Genomic DNA, 15,052 nt, shown 5'->3' on the forward strand with positions numbered 1-15,052 from the left:
CTCCCCTGTTGCTCCCATTGTTTTAGGTCACCCCTGGTTGTCCAAGCATAATCCACAAGTGGAATGGGGTTCTAACACTGTCACATTGTAGAGTGAAAGATGTCATGAGTCTTGTCTGGCTTCTGCTTGTTCTGTTGTCCCTGTTTCTGTCTTTCAGAAGGAGAACATGGTTTTGCCAAACATGCCCGTTGAGTATCTGGACCTGAAGGAAGTGTTCAGTAATTCCTGTGCTGCTTCTCTCCCTCCACATCGTCCTTACAACTGTGCCATAGACTTGGTGTCAGGTAAGTCTCCGCCTAAGGGCAAGTTATACTCTTTCTATTCCTGAGAGGGAAGCCATGGAGAAATACATCTCAGATTCCTTAGCCTCTGGGTTCATCCGTCCTTCCTCTTCTCCAGCAGGGCCGGGGTTCTTTTTTGAGGGTAAGAAGGATGGTTCTCTGCGACCTTGCATTGATTACCGAGAGCTGAACAACATCACTATAAAGAATACCTATCCTTTACCACTGATGTCTTCAGCTTTCGAGAGGTTGCAGGGAGCATCCATATTCACAAAATTGGATTTATGCAATGCTTATCATTTGGTCCGCATCAGGAAGGGGGATGAATGGAAAACCGCCTTTAATACCCCTAGAGGGCACTTTGAATACTTGGTGATGCCATTCGGGCTCTTCAACTCACCCAGGGTTTTCCAAGCACTCGTGAATGATGTGTTGAGAGATATGGTAGATCATTTTATATATGTTTACCTGGATGACAAACTGATTTTTTCTTCATCTCTCCAGGAACACGTTCAACACGTCAGACGAGTGCTCCAGAGGTTACTTGAGAATGGGCTTTTTGTCAAGGTGGAGAAATGCGTATTCCATGCACAGTCTGTTCCCTTCCTAGGGTATATTGTCTCATCCGAGGGGATATGTATGGACCCTGACAAGGTTAAGGCTGTGATAGATTGGCCATCTCCAGATTCCCGTAAGGCCCTACAGCGGTTTCTGGGGTTCGCCAATTTCTATAGGCGTTTCATACGTAATTTCAGCCAACTAGCCTCACCTCTGACAGCCTTGACCTCTCCCAGTACTCCGTTCAGGTGGTCGGACGCAACTGAGGCTGCGTTCATTAACCTCAAGAACCGCTTCATTTTGGCTCCCATCCTTGTGGCCCCTGATCCCACACGGCAGTTTGTGGTGGAGGTCGACGCGCCAGAGGTGGGGGTAGGAGCAGTGTTGTCCCAACGTGCTGCTTCGGACGATAAGGAACATCCTTGCGCGTTTTTCTCACATCGACTATCTCCTGCCGAACGTAATTATGACGTTGGCAATAGAGAGTTGTTGGCGGTCAAATTAGCATTGGAGGAATGGAGTCACTGGTTGGAGGGTTCAGGGGTTCAATTTGTTGTTTGGACTGATCATAAGAATTTACAGTACATTAGAACTGCCAAGAGACTTAATTCCAGGCAGGCTCGGTGGGCACTTTTTTTTGGTCATTTTGAATTTACCTTATCGTATCGCCCGGGTTCCAAAAATGTCAAACCCGACTCTTTGTCTCGTCTTTTTGATCCCTCCGCCCGTCCTGTGACTCCCAAGTGTATTTTACCTGAGAAATTAGTGGTCTCAGCACTCGTATGGGAGGTCGAGTCAAAGATCAAGACGGCCTTAGAAGGGGTAATGCCTCCGTCCGGTTGTCCACCGAACCGTTTAATTGTGCCGGAGGAGTTAAGGTCCGAAGTTGTCCAGTGGGGTCATTGTTCTAATGCTGCTTGTCACCCAGGGATAAGTAGAACTAATGGGTTGGTTAGACAACGATTCTGGTGGCCACGTATGACTCGCAACGTCCGCGATTTTTGTTTTGGCTTGCTCCGTTTGTGCCAGTGGTAAGTCATCTAACTGACCTCATGATGGGCTTCTATAACCACTGTCTGTCCCTTTGAGACCCTGGTCCCACATTGCTCTAGATTTTGTTACCGCCCTCCCGCCCTCTAATGGCATGACGGTCGTTTTGACCGTAGTGGACCTGTTCTCGAAGCCGGCACATTTAATTCCCTTGCCCAAATTACCGACAGCCAAGGAGACAGCGGTCACTGTTCTAGATCATGTCTTTCAGCTTCATGGCCTCCCGGTAGACGTGGTTTCAGACAGGGGATCTCAGTTTATATCCAAATTTTGGAAAGAGTTTTGCAAATTGTTAGGAGTGTCGGTTAGCTTGTCTTCGGGTTATCATCCCCAAAGCAACGGACAATCTGAGCGAGCCAACCAAGATTTAGAGAGGATGTTGCGATGTTTGGTCTCCAAGAATCCTTCTTCATGGAGTCAACAACACTCTATGGTGGAGTACGCCCACAATTCGTGGCCAGTGTCAGCTACAGGCCTCTCTCCATTTCAGTGTAGTGTAGGGTACCAGCCACCAGCCTTTCCCAGTCTGGAATCTGAAGTCGCGGTCCCCTGCACTCACGCGTTTGTCCAGAGGTGCCACCGCACCTGGACCAGAGCCCACGAGACTCTGCTCCGGGTGAGGGAGCGCACTAAGGCCAAGGCCGATCGCCACCGGTCAAAGCCTCCCGTTTATGCCATGGGTCAAAAGGTTTGGCTTTCTACTAGTAACATTCCTCTGCGTTCCGTTTCTAATAAATTAGCTCCCAAATTTATCGGCCTGTTCACTATCACAAAGATCATTAGTCCGGTGACAGTCTGCCTCAAACTACCTCCTGCGTACAAGAGGATACACCCCGCCTTTCATGTGTCCAAAATTAAACCCGTGTTTTATGCACTTATTAATCCGCCTACTCCGGTTCCCCCGCCGCCGCGTCTTGTAGATGGGGAACCGACATATTCGGTTAATCGTATTCTGGACTCGAGGCGGAGGGGACGAGGATTCCAGTATCTGGTGGACTGGGAAGGTTGCGGTCCAGAGGAGAGGAGTTGGGTACCTGCTAGGGACATATTGGATCACTCCCTTATTGATGACTACAATCAGCAGGTAGGCCCTTCTGGAAACTCCAGGAGGAGTTCTTAGAGGGGGGGGGTGGGGGGGGGTACTGTCATGGTTGGTAAATCGTGTTCTCAGGGTGTTTGCACTTTGTGGTGAAATCTGTGTGTTTCGAGTCTGCACTGATTAGCTTGTGGGCGTCTCCATTAATTGTCATCAGCAACAGCTGCCATTTATTACTCATCAACTATATATTGGCTTGTCTCACATCTTGTGTTTGTGAGATCATTGTTTCATGTTCGATGTGGTTACCCTGTTCGTTGGCTTAAGTGTTGTCTGTGTTGGATGTCTGTGGTTTCCCCAGAACCTCATCCACTCTCCGCACGTCTACTCAGCCACGGACACTTACCTTCGGCTCAATTCCCAACAGTTCCTGTGCCATCCTCTCCTGCTGCCTACTCACCGTCATCATCCGGATTCCTCACCACCACCACAGAGTGTCGTCTTCTCAGCCTCTTTGTTTATTTGTGTCTTTGTATTACTCTCAGCTCATTAAATCTGTTAACTCGCATCTGCTTCCAGACTTTCCTTAATCCACCGTCACAATTTTCGATCAGGGTTCCGTCCATTCCAAATCCGTTTTCAATTAAAAAAGGGGATTCAAGTGAGAGAACATGAATTCAATAACGAGAAATTGAGAAATGACTTGTTTATTCGTTGTTCCATTTAGTTTAACAAACGGAAAATTAGTTTTTGGCTCGATTTCTCATTTTGCTGTTTTGGGGTTTACAAATTGGTTATGGCTTTGCACTATGGTTCGCACTTGTGGGCAGGGCTGAAACGCTGCTTTCATCTGATTAGTCGAATCGCTCCGCCTTCATCTCGATCATTGGAGTATATCATATCGACTCAGGAGCCCTTGAGCAAGGCACTGAACCCCCAAATGCTCCCCGGTCGCCGCAGCATAAATGATGAAAACTGCTCCGGGTGTGTGTGTGTGTGTGTGTGTGTGTGTTCATTGCTCTGTATGTGTGCACTTTGGATGGGTTAAATGCAGAGCACGAATTCTGAGTATTGGTTACCATACTTGGCTGTATGACTTGTCACTAGGAACGGTGCCACGTAATTTTTAACAGGTGCTGCTGAGGGGGTACTTACGGAAGTTCTAAGCGGCCATGCATTATAATTTTTTTCCTTCTTGTTTTCTTGACTCTCGTTATGTCGAGATAACGATAAAATTAAGTCGTTATAATGAGAAAACAAAAAGGAAAAAAATTAGAATGCATGGACGCTTAGAACTTCCGTAATCCGTAGGTACTAGATCATTGACAGAGAGCTGGGCAATTCAGGGCTCCAGACTCATTCCCACTTGTCGCTCTTTTGCAACTAACATTCTCAGTTCGTCACACGAGCACAGATTTTTGTATTTTTTATTATTCTATTATTATTATTATTATTGTTATTATTATTATTATTATTATTTTACAACATGCCATTAATCAGTGCATGCTGATTAAATTTAATCCTAGTAATATGGAAACAAAAATGATTAACATTCAACCCGTTCTTTTCCATCAATAGGCCGAGTATTATTTGTGATTTAAATTTTGTGAACAGGAGTTTCTCTTTTTCAATATTATAAGCCCGACTTCGGATGCTTTCACTTTCGATTTTCGATCTTTGACACCCAGTAAAAATCCATCCTGCTGTGACGAGCTCGAGAATTTAAAGCGACTGAAGAACGTGCGCTTACAATAAATAGACGATATCGTTCGCGACGATTTTGGTTCGAAACGAGTGTTTATGTTCCATTCAAAGGGCATTAAGGACTGGGATTGGGAACTGCTGGTCTAGAACAGTGCCAGTTAGAATTACACTGTGGCTGAATGCAGTGGCGGCTCCAGACAATTTTGATTGGGGGGGCAATGGGGGGTCCTGGTCTTTTCAAGGGGGGTCTCATGAAAACCAACAAAAAATACAGTGGACATGGCTAATAACTGCATATTACTGCTACTAAACAACAAAAACACCTTTGCAATGTAAACAAATGACAGGCTACATTTGTTATTCATATCCTGCACACTGCACTTTCATGTCAGGTATATTATGCATTTTTATTGACATTGATATTTTTACATTTATTTCCAGATAGATATTATTGAGTTTACAGGCTAAAGTGGTCTTGCTGTTGTAAACACTGTTGCTATTGTAGAAAAAATATTTGCATCACATTTAAAATATAATTATATTTTAATTAATTTCTGAATTGTTTTTATTTCTATAATGATAATTCAGAGAATGAGAAAATCTGAATAAGCCTTACCAGTGTTGTGATAATTATTTTTACGTGTTAAAAATAAATAAGTACTGTAATATAATAAAAGTTTATTCAAATAACATAAAAAAGACCAGACCCCTCGATGCCTGTGAAACTGTTCTCCCTCAAACAGCACGCTTGTGTTACTTCTACACTACAGGCTACACACAGCAATATAAACAACGTATCTGCATGTTCTCACATCACATCGTTCTTGTAAAATAATAATAAGTAAATAAACATCAAAATCACTTCGCTGAGAATGAAACACCACTTACCAGCTGCCACGATGTTGAAAATATCCTCTAGCAATTAAAAAATGCGCGTGCAGCATGAGGAATCTTCCCGGTTGGATGAGGTCGTAGTCAGGTGAACTGTCATCATGCTGGTCATTTTATTTACGGCTAAATTATTATTAATAAATTGTACTAATATTATGATTGGGCGTGGGCAGGCATTCACAAATGTTTATGTTATTACAAAAAAAAATTGAAATTTTGCTTTGACAAAAGGGCACTTAAGGGGCAAAGGAGCAGGTGCTCAAGTGAACCGGTTCTTTCGGACAATTCGATCAAATAAACCAGTTGAAAAAAAAATGGTTCACCGGTTCTTTTGCGCTCGATGTAATGCCGTCGTTGGCGATGATTGCCCTTCATTCAAGCCTTTGGTTTACCCGCGCTTATAACATTAGCACAGAATCAGTTCAGAATCAACCACCAAAAGAATCAGGTCGGTTCAAATGCGCTCTGTGTCAGTCTGCTTCACGCTGAATCACGCATGCGCAGTTATCATCAGCTCATCGGTTCTCGAATCGGACGCGTCCGACAGAAACGGTTCTCGTTTCAGTGTACGAATAAATATCGAAATAATTATTTATTATTGTTCTGCGTAGTTTGAAGAGAAACATTTTTGGATCTTTATCCCGAATATATATATTTTTTTAATCAGGAAGAGGCTGGGGGGTCAAATGGGGGGTCAAAGCATTTTTTGGCAGGGTCTTGAGACCCCCCAAGACCCCCCCTGGCGCCGCCGGTGGCTGAATGTGATAGAAAGAAATCCCTCCTTTCACACTTTGGTGGTGCGTCGCCCAAATGAAGAAACCGCCCCTGTTTGTACTTATATAACATTCAGGTATTTGTGTTAGCTGGGTTCTCTAGAGAGCGCGATCAGAGTACAGAATCGCAAGAATGGCAATAGCATGTCTTGAGCTCACTTGAAACAACAAGCAGTGCACAAAAATATATAAAATAAAATAAAAAAAATTAAAATCACTTGATCAACAGCACCTGAGAGTATATCAAATCAAATACATTTCATGTTTTGCTTTAATAATTACTTGCTGGAAGTCCACAATGGAGTTCTATTCTGTTCTCTCACACTCTGGGGATTTTAAGTAGGCCTACTATTCTATGTGGATGCAAAGAAACCAAGTCAGCACAATAATCATCAACATTTTCAAATAACATTGTCATATTGTCTTAAAACCAAAGGTATAATAATGCAGTTTGCTAACAGTGCAATTAAACTCAATGGAACTTTATTTAAATGTTTTTTAAGCGTTCTAAAACTGACCCACTGAGAGTGTATGTTTTTCATGCAGAAAGAAACATGTATGTGATTCACTCAATGTGTGAGTCAAAGTGAAACCTGTTGTGGTCTCATTTATTTATCTGGAACAAAATGTGGTTTCATTTGTTGGGTGGACAAAAAGCTTGTGCACGAGAGTTAACACATGAAGTTTGTGGGTGAAGGGTTTCTTTTCTTCGGCTGACATGAATATCATAGACTGAACTCCACATCAAACAAAACGGTTTTACAATGAAATAATAGAGTAAATTTAACAAAACTAATGTGCTAGAAACATATTTTACATTAACATTTTTTTTTTTTTTTTTTTTACTTCAGTTCACCTTTAAAAACATGTGATACAGCAAACAATACCATATTAACTGCCTGTGTTAAAGAAGGCTTCCGCCAGTAAGAAGTTACATGATTCATATAATAAAACACATGTTAACACATGTTGTGACTCCAACAAACACTGCGACCGCAGCTCGTTTGTGCAGACTAAGGTGTCACATCCTGCTAGAGGAGGATTCACATGCAGCGACTGGTCACTTTGAGTGTGTTTTGAGTTATTGACTGTTGGGTGAGCGACTTAAAAATGGTCCATGCGTTTGTTTTGTTCAGTTTGTCTTTGTTCTGTCTTATTGGTAAGTGAAAAGCTATTGTTGAAATCAGCTAAGGATTTCCATTGTTAGGTACTAACTGTTTACACAAACTCTAATCATGTTTATACATTATAATGGCTATTTTAATAGATATATTATGTAAATTTAAATGATTTACCAATCGGATAAGTAAACAATTGAAAAGGCTAAACCAACAGGGGGTCACTTACTGAATGAGTAACCATTGCTGTCTGTTCTTTAGGTGCGTTTGGTGTTGAGACGGATGAAGTGAAGTCAGTGTCAGTGATGGAGGGAGATTCAGTCACTCTACAGACTGATGTTGAAATAACAAAAGATGATCTGATTCTGTGGAGATTCGGAGCTGAAGACTCTCCCATGGCTGAAGTCAACAGATCAGCCCAAATCATCTCAGTTTCTGAAAGTACCAGAGGATTCAAGGACAGATTGGAGTTGGACCCCCAGACTGGATCTCTCACTGTAAGGAACATCACAACGGACCACTCTGGCATTTATAAAGCACAGATCATTGGAAATAAGATGATAAGAAAAACATTCAATGTCACAGTTTATGGTGAGTTAAGAACTACAGACTGAAGACACAGATCCAGCTGGCACTCATTTATACATTTCTCTGTTGTCATAAAAGCATCTGCTCAACATAAGCTATAAATTATAACAGTATATGGCATACAAATATTATAGTTATCAATTATAATGTTTCAAGTAGTCATTTAAAGGAATAGTTATTAGTTCACCCAGAAATGAAAATCAGTGAAACATTTACTGACTCTCATTTTACTGACCTCATTTATGAGGTTGTTTCTTCATGGGAACAGATTTGGGAAAATTACACAATCCATCATTTGCTCACCAGTGGATTCTCAGCAGTGAATGGGTGCTGTCAGAATGAGTGTTATTATGGATTATGGATTTATATTGTTGCCAGAAGAAATGGTTCAATGCTAAAAAGTCACATTGATGGATTTTTTGATTTTTTTTGACAAATATACTGTATTTTTATTATTATTTTTTTATCATCAGCTGTTTGGACTTTCATCCATGGCCAGTGGTGGACACTGGATAGTAACGGAGTAGCATTAAATACATACATTAAATACTTAAATACATTTTTCAAGTATCTGTACTTTACTGGAGTAGTTTTATTTTGAGTAATTTTTACTTCACTACATTCCAAATCATAAGATCGTACTTTTAACTTCACTACATTTCATTAAACATATCGTTACTCCCTATAATATATCACGTGCTCTGACACGCAGAAGCGGTGTCTGATTCACCATGAACGAGTCTTTTCAAAATAAACTTTAATCGGATCGCGAATCGCACCAAACGATTCGTTTACGAATTAGAATGATCCGATTGCAGCTGTTCTGGAGTCGACCACTCACTGATTCAAATGAACCGTTTAGTGCGAGTCACCAGAAGTAAGAACCGGGAGACCTTGTGAGCGCGCGTGCGTCTGATGTTGCTAAAAGTAAGTTATTAATGTCAAAATTTAGGATTAATTATTGTAACTGAAAATCATATTTAGGTCAAAATTGTCAGTTGTTTGGAAACTAAATCCGCTGTAAAGAGTGATCTGTTTTAATGCTCCAGTGCAAACGATGCAGACACATCAATCAGCGTCTCTGTGTTTTAGGTTATAAAATAAAATAACCTTAAACTAACATAGATTAAATAAAATAATTCATGCATGTCCAAATTCCCCCCTACCGTAATATTAACAGTTTTATTAAAATGCTACTACGTCTGTTTTTATATTGTGTATCAACGTTATACATATGTATATTGTTTGGATTAACTAGACGAGTAACGTTAGACAGACATGAATGTTTATTCATAACAGTACTGAAAATAATTAAATATTGTAGCTGATGCTAAATGTCTAGCTAACAAGCTTGCTGGTGCTAACTTGAGGTAATTTTTATAAATAATGTCCAAATATTTTTATTCAACCACCTATATATATATGAATATAGATTACATCTAGGGACAAAAGAAAGGATGTTCAGAACATGGTAACTAGTAATTATCAAAGAGGGGAAGAAATGGACCCCGTTTGTCCAGGGGTATTTTTACACCACAGACAAGGTTTGAGAAGGAAAAAAATCATTATGAAAATATAATTATATTTTCCTTAAAATGTTCTTCCTAACTTCAGGCCTTATTATCATGTCATATATAACTGTGATGTTCTGTAAAACCACAAACTTTAAAACACTTTAAAACACAAGTCCATATCAGCAACAAAAATATATCTTGACTCCATATAGTGGATATTTTGGAAAAAATCCCAGGTATTTTGAGCAGTAGGATTATAAAAAAAAAGTGCTAATATAAAATTAAATTAGCCTATATAAAATTGCAAACATCTATCTTTCAGTACTTTTTTACTTAAGTACATAAAAACTTTTCTACTTTCACTTGAGTAAAATTGAAAAAGGAGTACTTTTACTTTTACTGGTGTAATAATTTATTATACGTATCTGTACTTTTACTCAAGATTATTTATTTAATTTTAACTTTTTATTCATCAAAGAATCCTGAAAAAAGTATCACAGATTCCAAAATAATATTTGGTAGCACAACTATTAATAGTTCTAATAATAAATCATCATATTTTCATGATTTCGAAAGATCATGTGACACTGAAGACTGGAGGAATGATGCTGAAAATACAGCAAATAGATTATATTTTAAAGGATATTAAAATAGAAACCATTATTTTATATATTTTATTTTGATAATTTAGAATTATTACTGAAATACAACCTTTTTTTGTTTTAAACAGTTCATTGAACAATAATAAATGAAGTACCTGAAGCTGACAATGAAGTAAATGTATAATAATTGGCAAAGATGATTAATTTAGCGCTGTAAACGGCATGTGAGGGGCGGAGATACGCCGTGGAGCGTGAGGACCAAACACAGCAGAAAGATAGTAAACTTCACTCCTCTTATTATTTCTCTTTTACTATAGCGATTTATTTTTAGATACGTGATCTGAGTCTTTCATAGATTTGTAGAGTAATTAGAGTTATTAGAGAAATTGAGTTATTTTTTACATTCTTTGGTCGAAGTTTTCAGATCGGCAATTCGGAGCATGTTCGCGACTCGGTTGATTCACATCGGTACTTCGGATTCTGTTCGCGACTCGGTTGATTCAGATCGGGACTTCGGAGCATGTTCGCGACTCGGTTGATTCAGATCGGGACTTCGGTGCCTGTTCGCGACTCGGTTGATTCAGATCGGGACTTCGGAGCCTGTTCGCGACTCGGTTGATTCAGATCGGCACTTCGGAGCATGTTCGCGACTCGGTTGATTCAGATCGGGACTTCGGAGCATGTTCGCGACTCGGTTGATTCAGATCGGCACTTCGGAGCATGTTCGCGACTCGGTTGATTCTGATCGGCACTTCGGAGCCTGTTCGCGACTCGGTTGATTCAGATCGGCACTTCGGAGCCTGTTCGCGACTCGGTTGATTCAGATCGGCACTTCGGAGCATGTTCGCGACTCGGTTGATTCAGATCGGCACTTCGGAGCCTGTTCGCGACTCGGTTGATTCAGATCGGAACTTCGGAACCTGTTCGCGACTCGGTAGATTCAGATCGCCACTTCGGAGAATGGTCGCGACTCGGTTGATTGAGATCGGGACATCGGAGCATGTTTGAGATTTTTTTAAATTCAGATCTGGACATCGAAGCAGGAAGTTTTTGTCAAACAGTTAATTGGTGATAAAGGAATATTTGGACTTGAGGCTTGGACTTTTTAACCTGTCGATTCAGCATGTACTTGGACCCACACAAAGGTGGACACACTCTAGACTTAATCATCAGTAGGGCTCTAAACTTTTCATCCATTGTTATTAAGGACGTTATTCATAACAGTACTGAAAATAAGTAAATATTGTATCTGATGCTAACTGTCTAGCTAACAAGCTTGCTGGTGCTAACTTGAGGTAATTTTTATAAATAATGTCCAAATATTTTTATTCAACCACCTATATATATATATAGATATATATATAGATTACATCTGGGGAGAAAAGAAAGGATGTGATGTTCAGAACATGGTAAATACAGTAATTATCAAAGAGGGGAAGAGATGCAAACCCATTTGGCCAGTGGTGTTTTGAGCAGTAGGATTATATAAAAAAAATGTGCTAATAAAAATTTAATTAGCCTATAAAAAAAACATCTATCTTTCAGTACCTTTTTACTTAAGTACATAAAAAATTGAGTACTTTTGTACTTTCACTTAAGTAAAATGGAAAAATGAGTACTTTTACTTTTACTGGAGTAATATTTTATTATACGTATCTGTACTTTTACTCAAGGACTTGATTTGTGTACTTCGTCCACCACGGTCCACGGCTGAGGAAGTGGTGTAAGGCAAAATATATCCATACCTGTTTCCATGAACAAAAACATCTACATCTATTTTTTGGGGTGAACTATTCCTTTAATAGCGAGGTGTTCATGAATACTTCCTTACGACATTCAAAGCTACAGTCTTTTTTTTAGTTAGGAATAAAGCCATTAGTCATCTTTTTAATGTAATGTAAACATTTCTAATCTTTTGTAGCTCGTCTGCCTGTCCCTATCATTAGCAGAGACTGTTCTTCATCTTCATCTTCATCTTGTTCAGTGGTGAATGTGAGTCATGTGACTCTCTCCTGGTACAAAGGAAACAGTTTATTGTCCAGCATCAGTGTGTCTGATCTCAGCAGCAGCGTCTCTTTACATCTGGAGGTTGACTATCAGGATAACAACAGCTACAGCTGTGTGGTCAACAATCACATCTGTAACCAGACCACGCATCTGGACACTGGTGAACTCTGTCAGATACATTCAGGTAACATTAGTGTTTATTGATCTAAGTCGGCAGCATCAGTTGTTTTGTATGTTTATTGTTGTTTTATCTCCTCAGACTCTGAATGTGTCTGCTGTTGTGACACTACTAAAGCTGTGATCCAATTGGTCATCTCTGCTCTGGTGGGTGTGGCTACTGTTGTTGTTCTGGGTTTTGAAATCACATCCGGAAAAGCTGAAAAGAAAAAACATCCTCATACAAAAACAACTCCTACATCAACTTCAGCCCTACACTGATTCACTATTAAAACAATCATCTCAAACTCTTTTTTTTTTTTTTTACCTTTTTTTTCAGATTTTTAAAAATGGTTACAAAGAAGGAAGTGTATTGTTTATAATTTAGGATAGTCTATGTTTGTTTAAAAATATCTTTCTAGGACACTGATATGACTGATATCTTCCTTCTTGGCTAACTTACTGGCAAACATATTATTTTCTGCAGGTGGAAGATTTTTTAATAAAAAAATATATATATATATATATATATTGTAAATTAAATGCAAACTACAGTATATAAAATACAAAAATTCATAAAATTGGGCCTATATTTAAATTTATATTGGGGATCAATGTACATTACATGAAAGGAAATAAGCAGAGACGAGAAAACTGTTACTGCACCTTTATTAGTTTGATTTTTTTGTGTGCAAAAAGGTTTTGGTTCATAGGTAGAAAATGGATAAATGACTTCTGAATTCGTTTTCCTCGTTGTCGATCATAAGCCAATTGGACAACCAAATCAGTTATGTTTTAACAAAATAAGAGTTAAAACTGTACAGGGCAGGTCCTAGATTAGGCTTTCACTTTTTATAGATTTTTTTAAAGTTTTAAAGTTAAAGGGGTCATGTAAAACATTTTTTTTTTTTTAAAGATCATTATTTTGTGAATTTGGGGTAACAGAATATGTTGACATGCCTTAATGTTAAAAAAACAAAATTATTCAAATACTGTACATTATTGTAGGTCCTCTATGCCCCGCCTCTCTCAAATGCATTGTTTTCTACAAAGTCCCTCTTTCTGACAAGCACAGTCTGCTCTGATTGGCCAACTGACCCAGTGCATTGTGATTGGCTGAACAGCACAAGCACTTGTAGGAAATGTAACACCCCTTTCCATTATCGCTTCCTCTTTCAAAATAAATGTAAATACAGTTAATAATGTCCTTAGTTTTACCATCAGCTCAAGCCTGAAAGGAGAACAGATTCATGTGACAGACACAAATAATGAATCGGTCGCTCTTCTCTCTCTCTATCTCACAGACGTTTTAGCAGTCTTTACTTTAATAAAGAATATCTCTTTGGATTTGAGACTTTAGTCTTTGCAACTGCGGGGATCTAATGTTAAACAGACTTCTCTGTAACATTGGGTGCTATCAGGGTATCAAAACGTACATGGACCACTCTCACAAGAGTTTGTCAAATGTGTCAAAATATTTTATTGAAGGTGGCGCAAGCACACAGTAAATTATTGTTTTAAAAGTATATGCCACCTCTAGGTCAAAGTTCAAGTTCAACTATTTTTGTCGAATTTTGTCTCTTTTAAAAAAATAAATCAGTAAAATCCTATTAATAAGCTAACTGTAGGCTACTGTAAATTACCTCACCATGTAACGTTAAAATGTACAGATTTTACAGCAAATCTCTGTTTTCATTGTATATAACGGTCAGAGGTTTACCCAGAATTTATAGGACACTTAAGTTTATTATTATTATTATTAAATAACTTTTTTTAAAAATCATATTTTGTCCTTGATGAGGCTGAAATGAGCTTCAAGACCAAAACTGCAGCGTTTCACTTACATTATAAAACTGTTTACAAACTCACATCCTTTAGATTGTCCACTAGAGGGAGGAAAACCTTCAAAAATGTTTGTTCATTAACACTGATCAAAACTGTAGAATTGGCACCAATGTAACATACATGCAATGTATAGAACAGAAATATCTGCAATAACTGGCGAGATCTCAGTTGATAGCAAAATATTCCTTCAACAGTAAAATAACCAACAAAAAAAGTAAATGTAAAGTTAGTCAAAACCATTTGTTATGATACTTTATGGCTCAGTAAGTAGAGAAGTTTTATAAAAATGAAAAGTAAAGGATAATGCAACAGTCACTATAGATGAGTGTTTGCAGTAATCTCTCCATTCATTAACGTCATTGTCTCCTCTGGCACATTCCCTCCATTTTCTGAGGAATCTGTAAAAACAAAACAAGATTATCTGAATCAAAAAATTATAACTCAGATTTGGTTAATTTTGCATGAATTATTTGGTCGTTTCAGAAAGTCTAACTTGTTCAGTGTTGAAGGATCTTTATTTGACTAAATGATTTGAGCTGCTCACCTCGGACGATAAATGTCTTGGAAATCACATTTCTCCCATTCCTGGACATATTTAGTTTATAAATCCCAAAGTCTGTGAGTCTGATGTCATTAATTGTGAGATATCCGTTCTGTTGATCCATCTGGACTCTGTTTCTGAATGTCTCATCATGACCAGTAGCATCGAAATTGTTTTGTTCATTCAGCCTGGCAAAGGCAATGAATGGGTTTGTGCTGTCTGTGTTTAATTCTCCAAACCTCCACTGCAGCACATCAAAACTTTTTATTGCAGTAACGCCAGTGTTTAGAGTCACCGTCTCTCCCACCCTCACTGATACTGTCTTCAGTTCATCTGTCTCAGCCAAACCATCACCTGGAGAACCAAGACAGAGTAAATTATTTTTATT

The 15,052-nt window shown here is 38.9% G+C and overlaps 2 protein-coding genes across 4 annotated transcripts in view; one reads left to right on the forward strand and one right to left on the reverse strand.

Annotated features, from left to right (window-relative positions):
- Positions 1-15,052, reverse strand: part of zgc:171601 (SLAM family member 5) — a 51,209-nt gene that overhangs the window by 33,410 nt on the left and 2,747 nt on the right. For 2 of the 3 annotated variants that reach the window (XM_052590753.1, XM_052590752.1), the window contains 2 exons: positions 14,668-15,018; positions 13,756-14,521 (listed from right to left, as the gene is read on the reverse strand). The exons of the other annotated variant lie outside the window; for it this stretch is intronic. In XM_052590753.1, the coding sequence (XP_052446713.1) occupies positions 14,439-14,521; positions 14,668-15,018 (434 nt within the window). In that variant the 3' untranslated portion in view covers positions 13,756-14,438. Of the gene's footprint in view, positions 1-13,755; positions 14,522-14,667; positions 15,019-15,052 lie in introns of those variants that run through there. 3 annotated transcript variants of the gene reach the window in all.
- Positions 7,386-12,783, forward strand: LOC127988171 (uncharacterized). The gene is made up of 4 exons (XM_052590788.1): positions 7,386-7,452; positions 7,673-8,002; positions 12,037-12,306; positions 12,382-12,783. The coding sequence occupies exons 1-4, from the start codon at positions 7,404-7,406 to the stop codon at positions 12,558-12,560; spliced, it is 828 nt and encodes a 275-aa protein (XP_052446748.1). The 5' UTR covers positions 7,386-7,403; the 3' UTR covers positions 12,561-12,783.

This window comes from Carassius gibelio, chromosome B22, assembly GCF_023724105.1.
Source record: "Carassius gibelio isolate Cgi1373 ecotype wild population from Czech Republic chromosome B22, carGib1.2-hapl.c, whole genome shotgun sequence".
Classification (NCBI taxonomy): domain Eukaryota; kingdom Metazoa; phylum Chordata; class Actinopteri; order Cypriniformes; family Cyprinidae; genus Carassius; species Carassius gibelio.

Coding starts and splice junctions, on each gene's coding strand:
- LOC127988171 (XM_052590788.1), top strand. CDS start 7,404: ATGGTCCATGCGTTTGTTTTGTTCAGTTTGTCTTTGTTCTGTCTTATT. Junction 7,453..7,672: donor GTCTTTGTTCTGTCTTATTG/GTAAGTGAAAAG, acceptor TCTGTTCTTTAG/GTGCGTTTGGTGTTGAGACG. Junction 8,003..12,036: donor ATTCAATGTCACAGTTTATG/GTGAGTTAAGAA, acceptor AATCTTTTGTAG/CTCGTCTGCCTGTCCCTATC.